The following is a 14,686-nucleotide window of genomic DNA, read 5'->3' on the forward strand; positions in this document are numbered from 1 at the left end:
GGTTTGCTGTTTTAACATGCAGTGTGTATCTCAAATTATCAAAGCAAATAATAACGTGTAATGGATAACCTCAATAAGACAGCGACTATAAAATGTGTTCCAGCTTTGAGTTTATCATCGCACTTCATTAATCAACTACACAGATTACAACCATGATTATTTCTATCAATTACACCCATGTTCTCAAATGACAAATGAGAAGTCCTGTACATGAAGTGAATGAGGTCAGGGGGTTTCTTGAACACATTACAGTGATAAATGAGACATTTCCACCTGAACAATTAAACACAGTCAGACGAGTTCTGGTGAGCCGCAATAAATCAGATGAATGTCAATGTTTTCATTGCAGATTGTATGATGCCTGAACGTAAAGAAAAACCTGGCTGACTTTCATTTAACATGGTGCAAGTGTGAAACATGTGGCCCAAGGGGAAAAAAAGTCTATTACTTACAGTTTTGTAGCTGGCATTTTAAAGTTTTATACATACATCCATTTTTGCCCTCATAAAGGGTGTTGGTGAGCAGGATCTCATTCCAGATGAGTTCGGGTGAGAGACTGGTCACCAGCCAATCGCAGGGCACATGCAGACAAACAAACATACACAGTCATGTTCACACACAACTTAAAGAGCAACTCAACACAAAATCAACTTTGTTTGTTTATTTTTCTTTTTGTTGATAAACTGTATAAATGGGTGTCTACTAATACTGTCTACATGTCATTATTTCTTACATTTTACTGCATGTTTGTTGAAAGCTTGAATTTGAGGCAAAATGTGGCGCCATCTTCAGGTTAAACACCGGGATAAACACAATTTGGCTGTTTATCCTCATTGGCATTACTATGTCACTTCTAGACTGTATGAAGTAGTCGCTCTGCCACCCACCAATTTTTTATAACTGCCACAGTCTGCCATGTAAGTTTTATTTATTTTTGAATCACTCCTACAATAGATTCTAGCTTCATGAGCTGCTTAGCTAACTGGTCAAGAACAAAGTTTCTTAGCCTACTAAACTTGATAAAATGAGTAACAGTTGTATTAATGTGTTTGACACACAATATTATGGCTGAAAACATTGAAAAAATGTGAAAAATAAAAGGAAGAATTTACCTCAGGTCTTCCCAATGTTCAGAGCTAAGCGTGATTTGTCTTAATTATTATTTACATTTGGATGGGGGTAAAACATTGATTTTACCCCCATCTAAATGTTTATATTTTGAGGGAGACCATTTTAGAAAACAACTACTATTTGACTGTGATGATGTCAAACGTTTTAACAGTTACAAGGAAAACACAACACCAAAATTGTATTCATAGAGAGTGCTCAAGAGCTGATTGGCATTTTCAATATTTGTCATATTTTATGTCCTTTTAAAGCGCCATCCTTCACTATAAGTTTTACACTAATGCAATTTTGTAAATCTACCTTTAACTATGGAGTGAATGGAGGTAGAAGTACTGGTAGTTGTAGATGCTTTAAAAAACTAGCCCAAATAGTGACGTCAGCGGTTACGTCACGCGGCCGCATAAAATTTGCCCCGTGGCTCTGCTTAAAACCGAGCTGGCCAAACTCTTTCCGCTCTCCATCGCCACCTAGCGGTCAATAGTGGGAACAACGTCTACGCTCCAGCTGGCTCTTTTGGAAGATGGCGACAGGAGTCCTTCAGAGAGTGAGCACCGGTTTGGCTCGGGCTAAAAGCGGGGCCCAGTCAGTCGGGCAGCTTCTTATTTGGAGCAGGTCAGCTAGTCGTCAAGATGTATTACACATGTTCTTGTGTGGTGTAGCCTTGTATGTGTGTGTTAGCATTGGATGTTGATGCGGTGTGAGCGTGCAAGCTAGCTGCCGAGGTGCTAAACTATGTTGAGTAGCGGTTCATCTCAACTAAACTACATGAAAAACACTTGCCCTGCAATGTCACTTTTTTACGGGATTAGATTAACTCTATGTATTGGTTTGTTCAAAAGAAACACTCTCTTTTTAAATTGTGACCTGGTGTATGTCAGATGCTCAAGGTCAATTTGGTACTTGGTTAAATGTCAGGTTCGACAATGCATGCTGTCCTTGTATGTTATGGTGTGATCAGAACTAGCTCTAGCATTTACCTGCGTTACAACTCATCCTTATTTTGCAGAGGATTTTCCACATCGACTATTACCAGAGAAGACAGCTGGTTCAAATCGCTCTTTGTCAGGAAAGTTGATCCCAGGAAAGATGCGCACTCGACTCTACTGACCAAAAATGAGGAAAGTAATCTCTACAAAATTCAGTGTAAGTAGATTTCACGTTTCTGGTAACAAACATCCTGAATATGTCATAATTGTTTAAGTTGATCTCTGTTTTCAGTCCATAATGTCAAGCCGGAGTGCCTTGAAGCATACAACAAACTCTGGTAAATCTTTTTTTTTTTTATCACAAAACATTTTACTCAGCATTAGTTTACAAGTGTAACACTGGTTCAAATGTGTCCAGCGTTGTGAGGCCAGTAAAAATAAATCAGTGCAGTCTATTCTTGTGAGGTGTTTAAGGAGCTGCTATGCTGCAAGTCATCTGCGCATACTTTAGATGTCTACAGGCAAAGTACTTACAGTTGGCTTCTATTTAGGTTCTGCGACCATAGAGATGACATGACATGTAAATAATGACACATAATTTAAATTTTAGATATAGTTATAAGGTTATTCTTGATAAAATAGTGTTCGATTGCTGGTTGAATGTAGGTAATATGGTTTGATATGTTTTTGAAATTGTATTTTTGTCACAGTGAGGATGTATTGCCCTCCATCCATGCTGATAAGTACTACCCCTGTGAGCTGGTGGGCACCTGGAATACTTGGTATGGAGAACAGGACCAGGCTGGTAGGATTGCTTATGTCATCACTGCCAAATATATTGCATCATAACAAAATGATCCAATAGGTATTAACCCTGGAGAACCCACGGGGTCAAATTTGGCCCCTATAAATTCTGCTACTCATATAACAAAGACCTTTTTTTTTTTTTTTTTTTACAAATTTATCTTCAAAAGTCCAGAGTGCCACTTCTGACCCCTGCATGGGGCCATCTAGTGGATGAATATTGCACTTACATGAGCCAGAGTGGTGGTGACAAGATGGCTGGCAACATGCTGTTTTGTTGAGCTGGAAATCAATCCAAACAAATCCATCTACTCAGCAAACCATCAGATGGTAAAATTGTTTGTTATTTTGTTAATCTATTTCATATCATGTTGCAGAATGCCTAGGAGTATGTTTTATATATATATTTTGATAAATTAGCAACTCTGAGCTAGTTCAAAAAACAAGGGTTAAAATTGAAAAAAAAAACATATTTTGGTGTTCAGTGAACTTATAGCAGTCATTTAATGTATAATTCATAATTTTCCAAAGAAGAAAAGGGTTCTTGGGTTCTCCAGGGTTAATGTTGTATTGTAGTAGGTGTGCCGTGAGAAATAATCAGTCCATACATTTTCTATTTACTACAAATGAACAATTTACCGTCCTGTTAGGTTGGTTTCTCAGGAACAGCAATAATGTTCACAGGTCGATTTGACCAAGACAATATTTAATAATAAAAAGTGCATCTCAATAAACATTATTAACCGCTTTCATTGCAAATATTTCAAATGAACCATTTTTACTCATGAAATACTACTATTTGTAGTTCTTTAACTTTGAAATGGGTCAGTTTGACCCAAGCAATGTTTATTGAATTATTGCTCATGATTAACAGTTTTCAATGCAAATATGTCAAAATGAACCATTTTTTATTGTCTGATAATAAAGTTTTATTGTGAAAAACTACTAATTTAAAAATGGGTCAATTTGACCCCGGCTATTTTTAATGTTAAAAAAAAAATTCTGATTAACATGTAACATTGAAAATGTCAAAGTGAACAATTTTGTCTGTCGATGAGACATTTCTTAGCAAAATAAAAACAGCAACAACTAATTATTATACCAAAACCATTTCTCTGCTCAGTTCACCTGTGGCGCTACAGAGGTGGTTACCCAGCTCTGACAGAGGTGATGAACAAGCTACGTCAGAATAAGGTCAGCTGAACCTCTTCGCGCCCATTCTGTTGCTCATACCATCAGTGTCATAGCTAAGAAGAATGGAGCCCGTGACTGACCCGTGTTTATCCCAACTGCAGGAGTTCACACAATACAGAAAGGAGCGTGGTAAGATGCTGCTGTCTCGCAGAAACCAGCTTCTACTGGAGTTCAGTTTCTGGAACGAGCCAGTACCTAGAGAGGGACCCAACATTTATGAGCTCAGATCCTACCAACTCAGGGTGAGTACTAAAGCAGGACTGTCGTTTTGGTAGTAGTTCTGACAGACTTGAAGAATTAAATCACACTTTTTCCACACTTGTGCCGATCTCTTAGAGTCAGTAAAAGCATATTTTCACTTGCAGCCTAATTTAACTTGTAAATAGGCTCGTGGATCTGTGCATGTGGCACAGGCAGTGCTAACTTCCGGAAAAACCAATGCAGTACAGTACACGCATCAACATCTTGGCTCAACATTCAAACATGGGCTGCTTGTCAGTGGCGAGTGCTTATAAATCTGTTAGCAAATGCTACTCGGTGCTAATATTGCAATTCTCCTTTAGGGCTGTGACAATAAATCAATAAATTTAATCGATAATTTAAAAAAAAATTGCAACGAATTTTATTATTGATTCATTGTGTCGCACGATTATTATGTATTAAATCAGCTACCTAAGAAATACATAAATATGCTACATTTAGATTGTGCTAGTACCTAATGGTTAAGGATTGTATGCTCTCAGGATAACTGTGTGTGTTATAAGTGACAATATTCGAAATATTGAAAATGTATCGCATAATTAAATTAGAGGAGGATAGATAGATAAGCAGTTAGGAAAATGGATGGATGGATTTTTTTTTCTTCTAAGTACTGTGTGCCACCCAGTGGACATCCAGGGAAACTCATAATTGTTAGCATATATATAAACAAAAGTAAGGTTTTCATAGTAAATTATGATGTCTCAGTTTACTTTTTCATGATTACATATTTTTTACATAATATTCTTGTCGTGTGTATAAAGTTGAAGACTTTCTTGGACTTTTGGTAAATAGAAAGTTATCTTAATTTGACTCCTTGAATTAAAAGAAAAGAAAGAGAAGCATGATGAGATAAAAGGTCAGTTTTGAAATCAAATGTTTTTGCTTATTAGTATGTGGTTTTCATCAATGTAATATCTTGTAAGAACGGAAATGTTTTTTTTCCTTCAAAATCATAATTTATTACTTCGAAAGCACTGGAATGTTCATGCAGCAAACTTTTGTGCACAGCCAGTTTGAAATGATGTCCTGTTTTTCAATATGGGGATAGAAATAAAAATAAATCTGATTTATCAATTAAGTGGAAAAATAATTGTTTGAACAAAGTATATTTCTATGTCACTGGACTTGAGTACGTATCTGAGAGAATGACCATGTCTTTTGACATTACTTGTGACATCTTAATGACCTTCACATGATCCAAAAAATAAATAAATAGTAGCCACCACATGAGTTCAGTGTCACCACTCGTTGCCAGCTTCAACTGTGAGCATTCTGTGTTGATAAATGTAAAGTGTTACAGTATATCATGGCTGAGATTACTTTCAGTCGCTATTGAAGAAGCCTTTTGAGTATGAATCGCTGGTGCATCATTTACTTGATGAACCCTAATAAGAAGCATGTTAGGGAAGGCCTGAATTACTATTACTAATCCCATTGTTTTCTCTCTTTCAGCCAGGAACAATGATCGAGTGGGGTAATTACTGGTAAGACTGCATGAATTAATTGCACTCACAGAACCCTTCGCACCCTTCTTAGAAACATCTCATACATAATTGTTTGGTTTAATGATCAAACAAATGAAGGTACAGCACTGCAACCAGCAGGACATTTTAACACCCTGTGCAATGGAGTCACTTGTAATAGATTCAGATTAGGATGATGATCACCATTGAGTGCCACCATTTCAAAATTGTCAGCAGTCTCACTGTCAGCTCAGTTTCTTTATCAAATCCATCACTGTGATCAATTAAGCATGATCCCTATTTTGGACCAAACATGATTATGCTTCCTCTTTGTACACTGACACACGATTATTGTTTTGTTGTCTTTGGCAGGGCTAGAGCTATTCGACTACGCCAGCAAAACAGTGAAGCCGTTGGAGGGTTTTTCTCACAGATCGGCAACCTATACATGGTTCATCACCTCTGGGGTAAAGTCGAGAAAACAGCTTCATAGCAATACTGTAGAGCATTAAAGTCTGTCAAAAATAAAAATTTGATTATTATTATTATTTATTTTTTTTACACCTTAGTGATGCTTGTCGAAACTGACTGAATTGTCGTGCAGTGTATGGTATGGGGTTTGGCAACAAATTTTCATAAGTGGACTACTGTAAACAAGTGGTTTGCTGCAATTCAAAATTTGAATTGTCGCACTCGCAACATCGCATATGCAACACCAAAATGTACATTTGTGTTTAGAAATGATAATCAGCTGGCCGCCACTATTGCAAGCTTTACCGAAAAGTATGAAAATGTATACATAGTTTTACAGTAATACTTAACTATGTACAGCTAGCCACCATCCATAGCTACAAAATACACTGTATATATATTAAGTTAAAGTCAACCAGTAATTTGCCAGACAGGACAATTTAACATCTGCGACTGTCTGTCCACGCCATTTTGTGTTGAAAGCAATTGAAAGCCACACATTTTAAAATATAAATATTTTGGGGCGACCCGCATCAACTCTGTGAACCCACACTTCCATTTCCCTCAAAAACTCATCATATAAAGCTCAGGTCTACTGTTAACCCTCTAACACATGAGTTTAGTGGGAATATAATGTGATGGTGGCTTCTGTGAAATTATTCAGGGCAGCAGTAGTGAATGGGTTTGAGTTGTAAGAGGTTTTGTTTCTTACAGCCTACAAGGACCTTCAATCTAGAGAGGACACGAGGAATGGTGCATGGCAGGAGGAAGGCTGGCACGAGGTGGTCTACTATACAGGTGGGTAAACGCTATTTAAAAAATGGCTGGGCAATTAATCTTATTGATTCATTCAAGTATTCGTCAGGATATTTGACAACAGCAACACTGCGTTGTTTTGCCAAATACATACATACTCCACAATTATACATTCCAAAAGCAGTGATTCATCAACTTTTTGGGAACTTTTGAACCAAAGTACAGGATGTGTTTCTCCGCCACAGATATTTTACGGAGGTCGCCTTGCCTCACCTATTCAACCCTACACGGGAAAAAGACTATGACGGAGCTGGCAAAAGCCGAGCCATTCAGTTGTATGGCTCAGTTTAAATTTAGGTACATATTTTGAGGAATGGGGCATTTTTCCAAGAGGAAGCACTTATTTTTCCACATTATCTGTAAAGGGTAAAAAATATATTTATATAATTTCTGTCAAAGTAGAGTCAATTAAGGCTAGAAAAAAATGTTTCAAATATGGTTTGGTATTGGGAAAAATAAAGAAAATCTGAGAAGGGGCTAACATTGAATAAATGTAAATGAGATTAAAATTAGAAGTTGTATTTTTTTTGAAGGGGGGGATTTTATTTTAATGCCAGTTTGCCCAGCCCTCTTTCAAATGATTTTAAGGACTGTAACTGAAATAAATGTTAGAAGACTTGAGTAGCAAATTGTTTCTATAACTTGTGTTGCTTGCATCCCCGCCCCACCCCCCCCAGTTCCTCTCATCCAGCATATGGATTCTCGGATTATGATCCCCACCAAGGCGTCGCCGCTTAAGTGAAAAGGCCAGAGCCTCTTGCAAAGGCTGAGCGTCAAGTCGTACCCTTACAAATGAGTAACCCAAGAGCATCACTTCCGACGGTTTCCGTGCTGCCAAACTACATGACCCTTTTCTTTCATCATTATCATTTCAGGATCGTTCAACTTGGCGAAAGGTATAAGGACAGCTGATGGAGTACATTTACATATTGTGATAGCCATAAGTGGCATAGCATGGGATTGCAGGGGCTAAACATTTGAAAACAAGAGTAATTGTGTCAAGTCCTTTTCAATATTAGGATTGAGGATAGGTCAAGAATTGTTTTGACACATGGCCTTGCAACTCCACTGACAATTCTATGGAGCCACAACCTTGACAATAAGATTTTGTATTGAAAAATAAAATAGACAAAAAAAAACTATTTTTCTTTAAGCATATTTTTTTGTATTATGTCTTTTTCAATGCCAATCTGCAGATTTTTTTTTTGCACTTTTTTTCCCCGAGTGTCATGTTTTCAGTTTCAATTTATTGGCAGTGTTTAAACGTGGGGGGCGGGGCTTTGAGCGTGAGAACGAGCACACCCTCTGTTGGCTGGCTAAAGGCAATATTCATGGATATAAGTTCACCAGGAACTCCTAAACCGCCTGTAAGCCACAAGGTTGTATGTGGTTATATATTATGTTACTTGCCACAAGGTTATATGTGGTTATATATGTTACCTGTGGCGTTAAAACCACCATTACTTTATGCATTATGTCATGCTAATTTAGCTGATGTGCTAAATGGTTTACTACAGAAACATTAACACTGACGCCACAAGGTTATATGAAGAAAAACGCCCAGACGGTTTAGGAGTCCCTGGTGCACATGTATCATGAGTATTGCCTTTAGCCAACAGAGGGCGCGCTCTCCTCCTGAGAAACTGGAAGGCGTCCTCGCGCTCAAAGCCCCGCCCCCCACGTTAAAACACTGCCAACAAGTTGAAACTGAAAAAAAAGAAAGAAGTGAAACTCAAAATCTGTGACACTCGGGGGGGAAAAAAGTGTTCAAAAAAATATCTGCTGATTGGCATTGAAAAAGACATAATACAAAAAAATATGCTTTAAGAAAATTGTGTTTTTTAATGTCTGTATTTTATTTTTCAGTACAACCTTTTACAATGCCAATACTTGTTTCAATGTCAATGCAGTGTTTAACACAATTACATTTTTTTTTAAATACCAAATCTTATTGTCAGTGTTCAGGCTCCATACGCTAACAACATCTACTCTTGCCACATGTAAGATAATTGATGAAAAATATTAGAACTTACCAAAGTGACTTGATATTATAAAACAAAGCAGCTTTATGGTATGTAAATGTTATACTCTTGTTCGTATCATTACTGCTGGAGCACACTATAGTGTGCAACACAGGGGGCTTGTATTTATTCAGTGTAACATTCATTGTTAACTGTTTGTTAGCTGGAATAACATCAGAATTTTGTGTTCCTAAGTTGACAGTATCAATGTCTGTTACATATTCATTTTCAGGAACTTAAGATTTTTCACTGAATTGCATCTTGTTTTGCTGATTTTTGTTTCTTTGTGGAGGGTTTTTACACAATCCCGTTATAAAGTTCCTAGTCTTGTTTGTAAATGTGACTTATGTGAACTTTTAAGCATGCCTTGTTTTAAAAATACATATGATGTAAGGTATTTATAAACCACACCATGGGCAAGCACGTCACTCCATATTGTCAGATTTTATCAGAAAAAAAAAGATGTCTTTATTTTGTCTTTCTTGGGCAATAATGGCGCAGAATTAAAGAAATTCAAACATCATCATTCATAGCCTGTTTGTATTTAATACTCATAACACGTAATTCACTGCAGCCTGTCCTTCACATGACTGATTACAATCATCCATAGGTAATTCTTTTCACATTGCACTTCCCATTGTGTAGGAGTAAGTCCATCCATTCATCCTCTCAAGTCTTAAATGGAAAAAAAGTGTCTAAAACACAAAATTAACATGTTTAACCTCCATACAGGCTGTGGGCATTTTTCTAGTGTGGTCTAGTATAGAAAATCAAGATGGTAGAAACCAGATGAAGGTAAAATTGGTTGGACTAAAGTAAACATGGGCATTGATTTAAAATCTGTTTACATAAATGGAGTATGCACAATGGATAAAACCATCAGATACACTTCTTTTGGTGCAAATAACGTAAGTAAAGTAAAAAAGAAAGAAGAGGAAATGTATTCTCTTTAGGGTCTTCAAATCTTATCCATTTCTTTCAGCAGCTCTCCAAAACTTGTAACATACCACAAACTCATTTCCTTAACCTGTGGTCTCACAACATTGCCGCCAAATCCAATGAAGGCGCTCTGGAGGGGGAGAACAAATCAAGCACATTGATTATCAATACAATGAATATAAGTAGAAGCCTGAATATTTAAAGGAACCCACACGACATTAACATCAACACTTACAGCTGGAGGGCAGGCCTCGAGATCAGTGGCTCCATCTCCAATCATCACCACTGTCTTGAAGCCGTACTTTTCCTTTAGCATGCTAATGACTTTTCCTTTGCCTCCGGTTTCTGCTGTTGGTTGGCTCTCGTCGAATCCGGCGTACTCGCCTAAACGAAACCACATTTCATCTCCGGCTAAATTTGAATATTTAGGTACCAGTGTGATATCTTTAACACTGCCCTTGTATTGCGCCTTATGTTATGGCCGGTGAGTGTGTATCACAATGCAATGACACAAAACCAAATTACCCCATGAAACAAACTTACTGGGAATACGTTTTATTACAATTTTCTTACCGTTAAAGTAGAACTTGAGTCGGTTGGCGTACACGTTTTCCAGAGGAATGTTTAGCTGAGTGGCCACGTGTTCCACAATGCAGCGGAAGCCACCTGAGATGAGAAACACTTTGATGTTGCGCTGGTGTAGGCGGTCCACAAGGTCACTGGATAGGAACACCAAAGGAAATTAGTGATCACTACTGCTATAATCCACCAAGAAGATAATACACATCAATTAGCGGATCAATCAGGGTTTAGGCTGGACTCACACTTCCAACTTTGTTGTTAGTGTGGGGAAGGCATATTTTTATCTAGGCATGAAAGTCTGATGTTTCATAGATTAATATAAATTAATTATTTAAAATTAATTTAATAAGTGAAACGCTACAATGGGATATTTGTCTTTCTTTAAAATGAACTGCCATTGTTTTTTAGGGGAAATTTTGTGTATCAAAAGTACTAGTGGTATCGGTACTTGGTATCAGTATCGGTGCCTACTCAAGAACTGACGACTGGTATCGGTCTGGGAGAAAATAAATGGCATTACATATTCCAATTTATTTCCCAAAGCATTCTAGGACTTTTAGTACTTGTCCAGGAAATTCTTCATCCTCAGAATATTGTCGGAGAGATGAACGAAAAACTCACACGGGGGTTGTATCTCATACCTGATACCTGGGGTCAGCTGTGGCGGGTGGTCTGTGATCAGTTTGTTGACCTGTTCTCTGGAACATTTGAGGATGGCGAGGCGCTCTGTCAGTGCTGATTTGAAAGTCATGGAGCCACCCATGGCTTTACGAGTCCTAAAATGTACAAATTAAGTAAAACCTTGTGTGATGTGATAAGGGGAAAACATATAGTTTAGCACAAACATGTATTTACATCTCGGTGACTGCGTCGCCCACGCCACAGAACTTGGCCAGTTCATCGATGCCTTCTTCTTTGATAACTGTGCTGTCCACATCAAAACAAACAGCTTCTGCTCTTCGGAAAAGTTCTTTTGTCTCTGACATTGTGGACATTGCAATGCTGTGAAGAAAAATACAGCACAGTCGATATTAAAAGACGAAACAAAAAAAACACGCACACATTGCCTTAAGACTTTTCCTCTTGTTGATCAGTTTTAGTTCAAACAAATAGGACATGTACATAATAGATACTCTGTATAACAATGTGAAGTCTTCTAACAGATCTAGCAGACACTATCATCATTGGCCTTTTACTCTTGTCTCTACTGTACAGTACAATACTCAAGTACAGTCGGTACTTGAGTACTTATTTTTCTGACGACTTTTTACTTTTATTTCCCTCAGATTTTCAGGGTTTTTTTTCTTCATTGTGCCAAGTTATCAAAATGGGTATTCTATCAAACTTTATAATATAATAATTCTTTTTAAATGGATTTATACTTCTACTTTAACCTGATAATTTGTACTTCTACTAAATTGCAAGTACTTTTGCCATGGTAATTAATGTCTAAGATCTAGCGAAGCGGCGAAAATATAACACAAGGCTCTGATTTTAGCGAGTGAGTGCCAACAATACGTTACATAATGCTGAGCGCCTAAACAAAACATATGAAGGGGCCATGGTGGACATCATCTGCCACTGTTGCGTCACCCCTCACTCACCGCACAATATAGTGTGCTGCAACGCAAGAAACAACTAAATAGAATAATGCAAAGTAGCGGGCAATCTGATGAGAAAACAGTACACCACCGTGCATATCTGGAAAAACTGCTGACATTTGATTTAAGTTAAACCGGTTATGTTCACCGCAATCCATTCTCTTTTTGCTGTATGCAGACAGTTGATACCAGCTGTTAAAAGACAGTTGATGTGAAGTGACTAGCGGGACAAGAATGGCGTAAATGAAAGGGAAAAACGATCAAAAGAACAGGTCGTTCTGTAATACTTACGGAGTATAGCAGCGGTGAAAAGGTACAAGCGGCAGCTTCAGGAAGAGCTGCAGTGACGGTAGTATTCCACTCAGAAGCATCAGTTGGTGAAAAATGCAGAAGAAGAGCGAGAGCTGCGAGTTGCACCAATCAGAGCGAAGCCGGTGAAGGACCGCCCACTCTTTTGCAATAGAACGTCAGGACGTTTGGCCAATCAGGTGTCCGACGATCTCAACGACCCTGTCCCGACTGCAGCGCAGACTGTCTAAAATCCGACACGAGGGGTAGCAGCAAAAAAAGAACTACGGAAACAGACTTTCGTTGATAAAAACGGATACATTTTAAGGTTTGTGATACGTTGGAGGTGGAGGACTATGTATTTCTATAAGAAAAAACAACAAGATTAACCCACCGACTATTGGTTCTCAAATTACAAAAAATACACTGGAATTAGCTTTAGCCTGTTAGCATTTGTACTTCGAGTCTCAACTGGGCCCCCTCGTTCACGTAAAGCTTTTTGCTATATATATAAAAAAATAAACAACCTGATTATCGGCTTGAGAAAATGCTGATAAATGAAACAATGTAAATCCTGTACATTGAACCTGTGAACTTTTCTGTGTTGAACCGGTAACTTTTCGGAAGACACGTGTTTGACTGCATGGCCGAATTCTGATTTACCCTTGAAAATGGTAAACTCAGTCAGACACCATGCTAAATAAACAGTAGTTTTCACACAGACTTTACAATGAATGAGCTATCCAATGGCTTATTCTGCTGTCACTGATTACTGTACATTCTCATACCAAATGTGAATATTGCAAGAAATTTACTAATCAAACATTTGCTTTTTTAGTAGGTAAGTAATTGCTTCTTACTATTAGCTGTAAAATATTTTCCTTCTCCCTTTTCTACAGAATATGGGGAAATACTGGATTGTGGGCCGAAGACCATGCCCTGCTTCAAGATGAGGTACACCTTTTACAATCTATTTGGATGCATTACAAAAGCACCTAATGAATGACTACAATAAGATTCAGACTCAAATGTAGTATTATTGTTAATAGGAGACACACTTAAGACAGCATGGCTGAATTCTGTTCCATCTCTGTGGTGGACACAGTCAGACACCATGCAAGATTATTCTCTCATTTCTTTTATTGATGGGTGAACTCTCCCCAGCTTCATCCAGCAGTATAGAAATGAGTGCACAGATACTCTTGTGACTTTTTCTCCTAAATATTCTGTGTAACCAGTGGCATTGTGAATATTAATACCCTTAATGCAAACCATGTGCATATATGCTCAGCATTAATAAACTTGGAAGATCTGATTTTATTTTTTTTCCTTCAACAGGGCTTCAGCGTGGTTCTGATTTACTGGATGGTGTTGCGTGCATTAATGCAGGCTTTCAGTTGTCCAAGTATGAGGTGCCATTGTAATAGGAGGATATAAGACATATGCTTAAGGTGTTGCAAATATTATTTATTGTACCCACTTATACGGTGAGTGTCCCAAAAGTTCCCGCCCCACCTTGAAATCAAACAAAGGCTTCATACGGCAGATAGGCCAACGCTTTGTGACTGACAAAGTGCTGCTCAATTACTAGGTGTCAACACACCAGTACTTTTCCATTCCTGACGTAATTGATCTTGTACAAAAATTGAAAAGACTATTGTGTGCAGTCATGGTGTCTGTGTTTTGAGATGCTGAAGGAGTAATTATGGGTGACTACTTTCTGAAGGGTTCAACAGTAAATGTTGAATAGTACATCAATGAACTACATAGGTTACAGGGCAGTAAGAAGAAATATCACCGGAGACTTGGATGCAGTGTTTGATTGTAACAGAATGATGCGTCACACAGCACAATTTTCAGTGGCGGTTATGTTGAAAAAATGGTAAAAGATCAGAATTCCGCCTCTTGTCTTATTCAGGCTTGTACATAAAAAGAAAAAACAATAAAGTTTAACATTGACTGCTACATTGTGTGGTTTTCATTCCTATAAACATCTTCTAAAACAGATTTATAAGCAACTTGTTCCAAGCCATTAGGGCGTGTACTGTTATTTCAACCTGGCACCACAAGGTACTACAACCCTGTCAGTTGTAATAACATATGACCAAGCGTCTATGTTTTTGTCTACTGGTTTATTCTTGTAGAGCGGTGTCAGAACATGTGGTTCTGGACTTGAGTGACATTTTTTGGTG

General features: G+C 37.9%; 2 protein-coding genes, 1 long non-coding RNA gene and 1 other non-coding gene across 5 annotated transcripts; 3 read left to right on the forward strand and 1 right to left on the reverse strand.

Moving 5' to 3' along the window:
* Positions 1–1,573: 1,573 nt before the first annotated feature.
* Positions 1,574–8,308, forward strand: LOC144052664 (protein NipSnap homolog 2-like). Of its 2 annotated transcripts, XM_077566934.1 has the most exons (11): positions 1,574–1,740; positions 2,135–2,271; positions 2,347–2,392; positions 2,765–2,859; positions 3,982–4,052; positions 4,154–4,294; positions 5,766–5,797; positions 6,149–6,243; positions 6,962–7,045; positions 7,741–7,835; positions 7,938–8,308. In XM_077566934.1, exons 1-10 carry the CDS (start codon positions 1,649–1,651, stop codon positions 7,803–7,805), a joined length of 858 nt encoding a protein of 285 aa, XP_077423060.1. In that variant the 5' UTR covers positions 1,574–1,648; the 3' UTR covers positions 7,806–7,835; positions 7,938–8,308. The 2 variants fall into 2 exon arrangements, with proteins under 2 accessions (XP_077423060.1, XP_077423059.1); XM_077566933.1 differs by having other exon boundaries at positions 7,741–8,304.
* Positions 8,309–9,610: 1,302 nt separating this feature from the next.
* psph (phosphoserine phosphatase) lies at positions 9,611–12,609 on the reverse strand. Its single transcript, XM_077565826.1, has 6 exons — positions 12,498–12,609; positions 11,461–11,607; positions 11,247–11,381; positions 10,597–10,742; positions 10,259–10,407; positions 9,611–10,153 (listed from the first exon to the last, which is right to left on the reverse strand). Exons 1-6 carry the CDS (start codon positions 12,575–12,577, stop codon positions 10,043–10,045), a joined length of 768 nt encoding a protein of 255 aa, XP_077421952.1. The 5' UTR covers positions 12,578–12,609; the 3' UTR covers positions 9,611–10,042.
* On the forward strand, positions 12,566–14,459 carry LOC144052059 (uncharacterized). Its single transcript, XR_013294138.1, has 3 exons — positions 12,566–12,822; positions 13,394–13,448; positions 13,833–14,459. It is a non-coding gene; the product is annotated as an uncharacterized LOC144052059 (long non-coding RNA).
* Positions 13,561–13,690, forward strand: LOC144052759 (small nucleolar RNA SNORA15). The gene has a single exon (XR_013294311.1). It is a non-coding gene; the product is annotated as a small nucleolar RNA SNORA15 (small nucleolar RNA).
* Positions 14,460–14,686: the final 227 nt, after the last annotated feature.

This window comes from Vanacampus margaritifer, chromosome 5 (genome assembly GCF_051991255.1).
Source record: "Vanacampus margaritifer isolate UIUO_Vmar chromosome 5, RoL_Vmar_1.0, whole genome shotgun sequence".
Lineage (NCBI taxonomy): Eukaryota > Metazoa > Chordata > Actinopteri > Syngnathiformes > Syngnathidae > Vanacampus > Vanacampus margaritifer.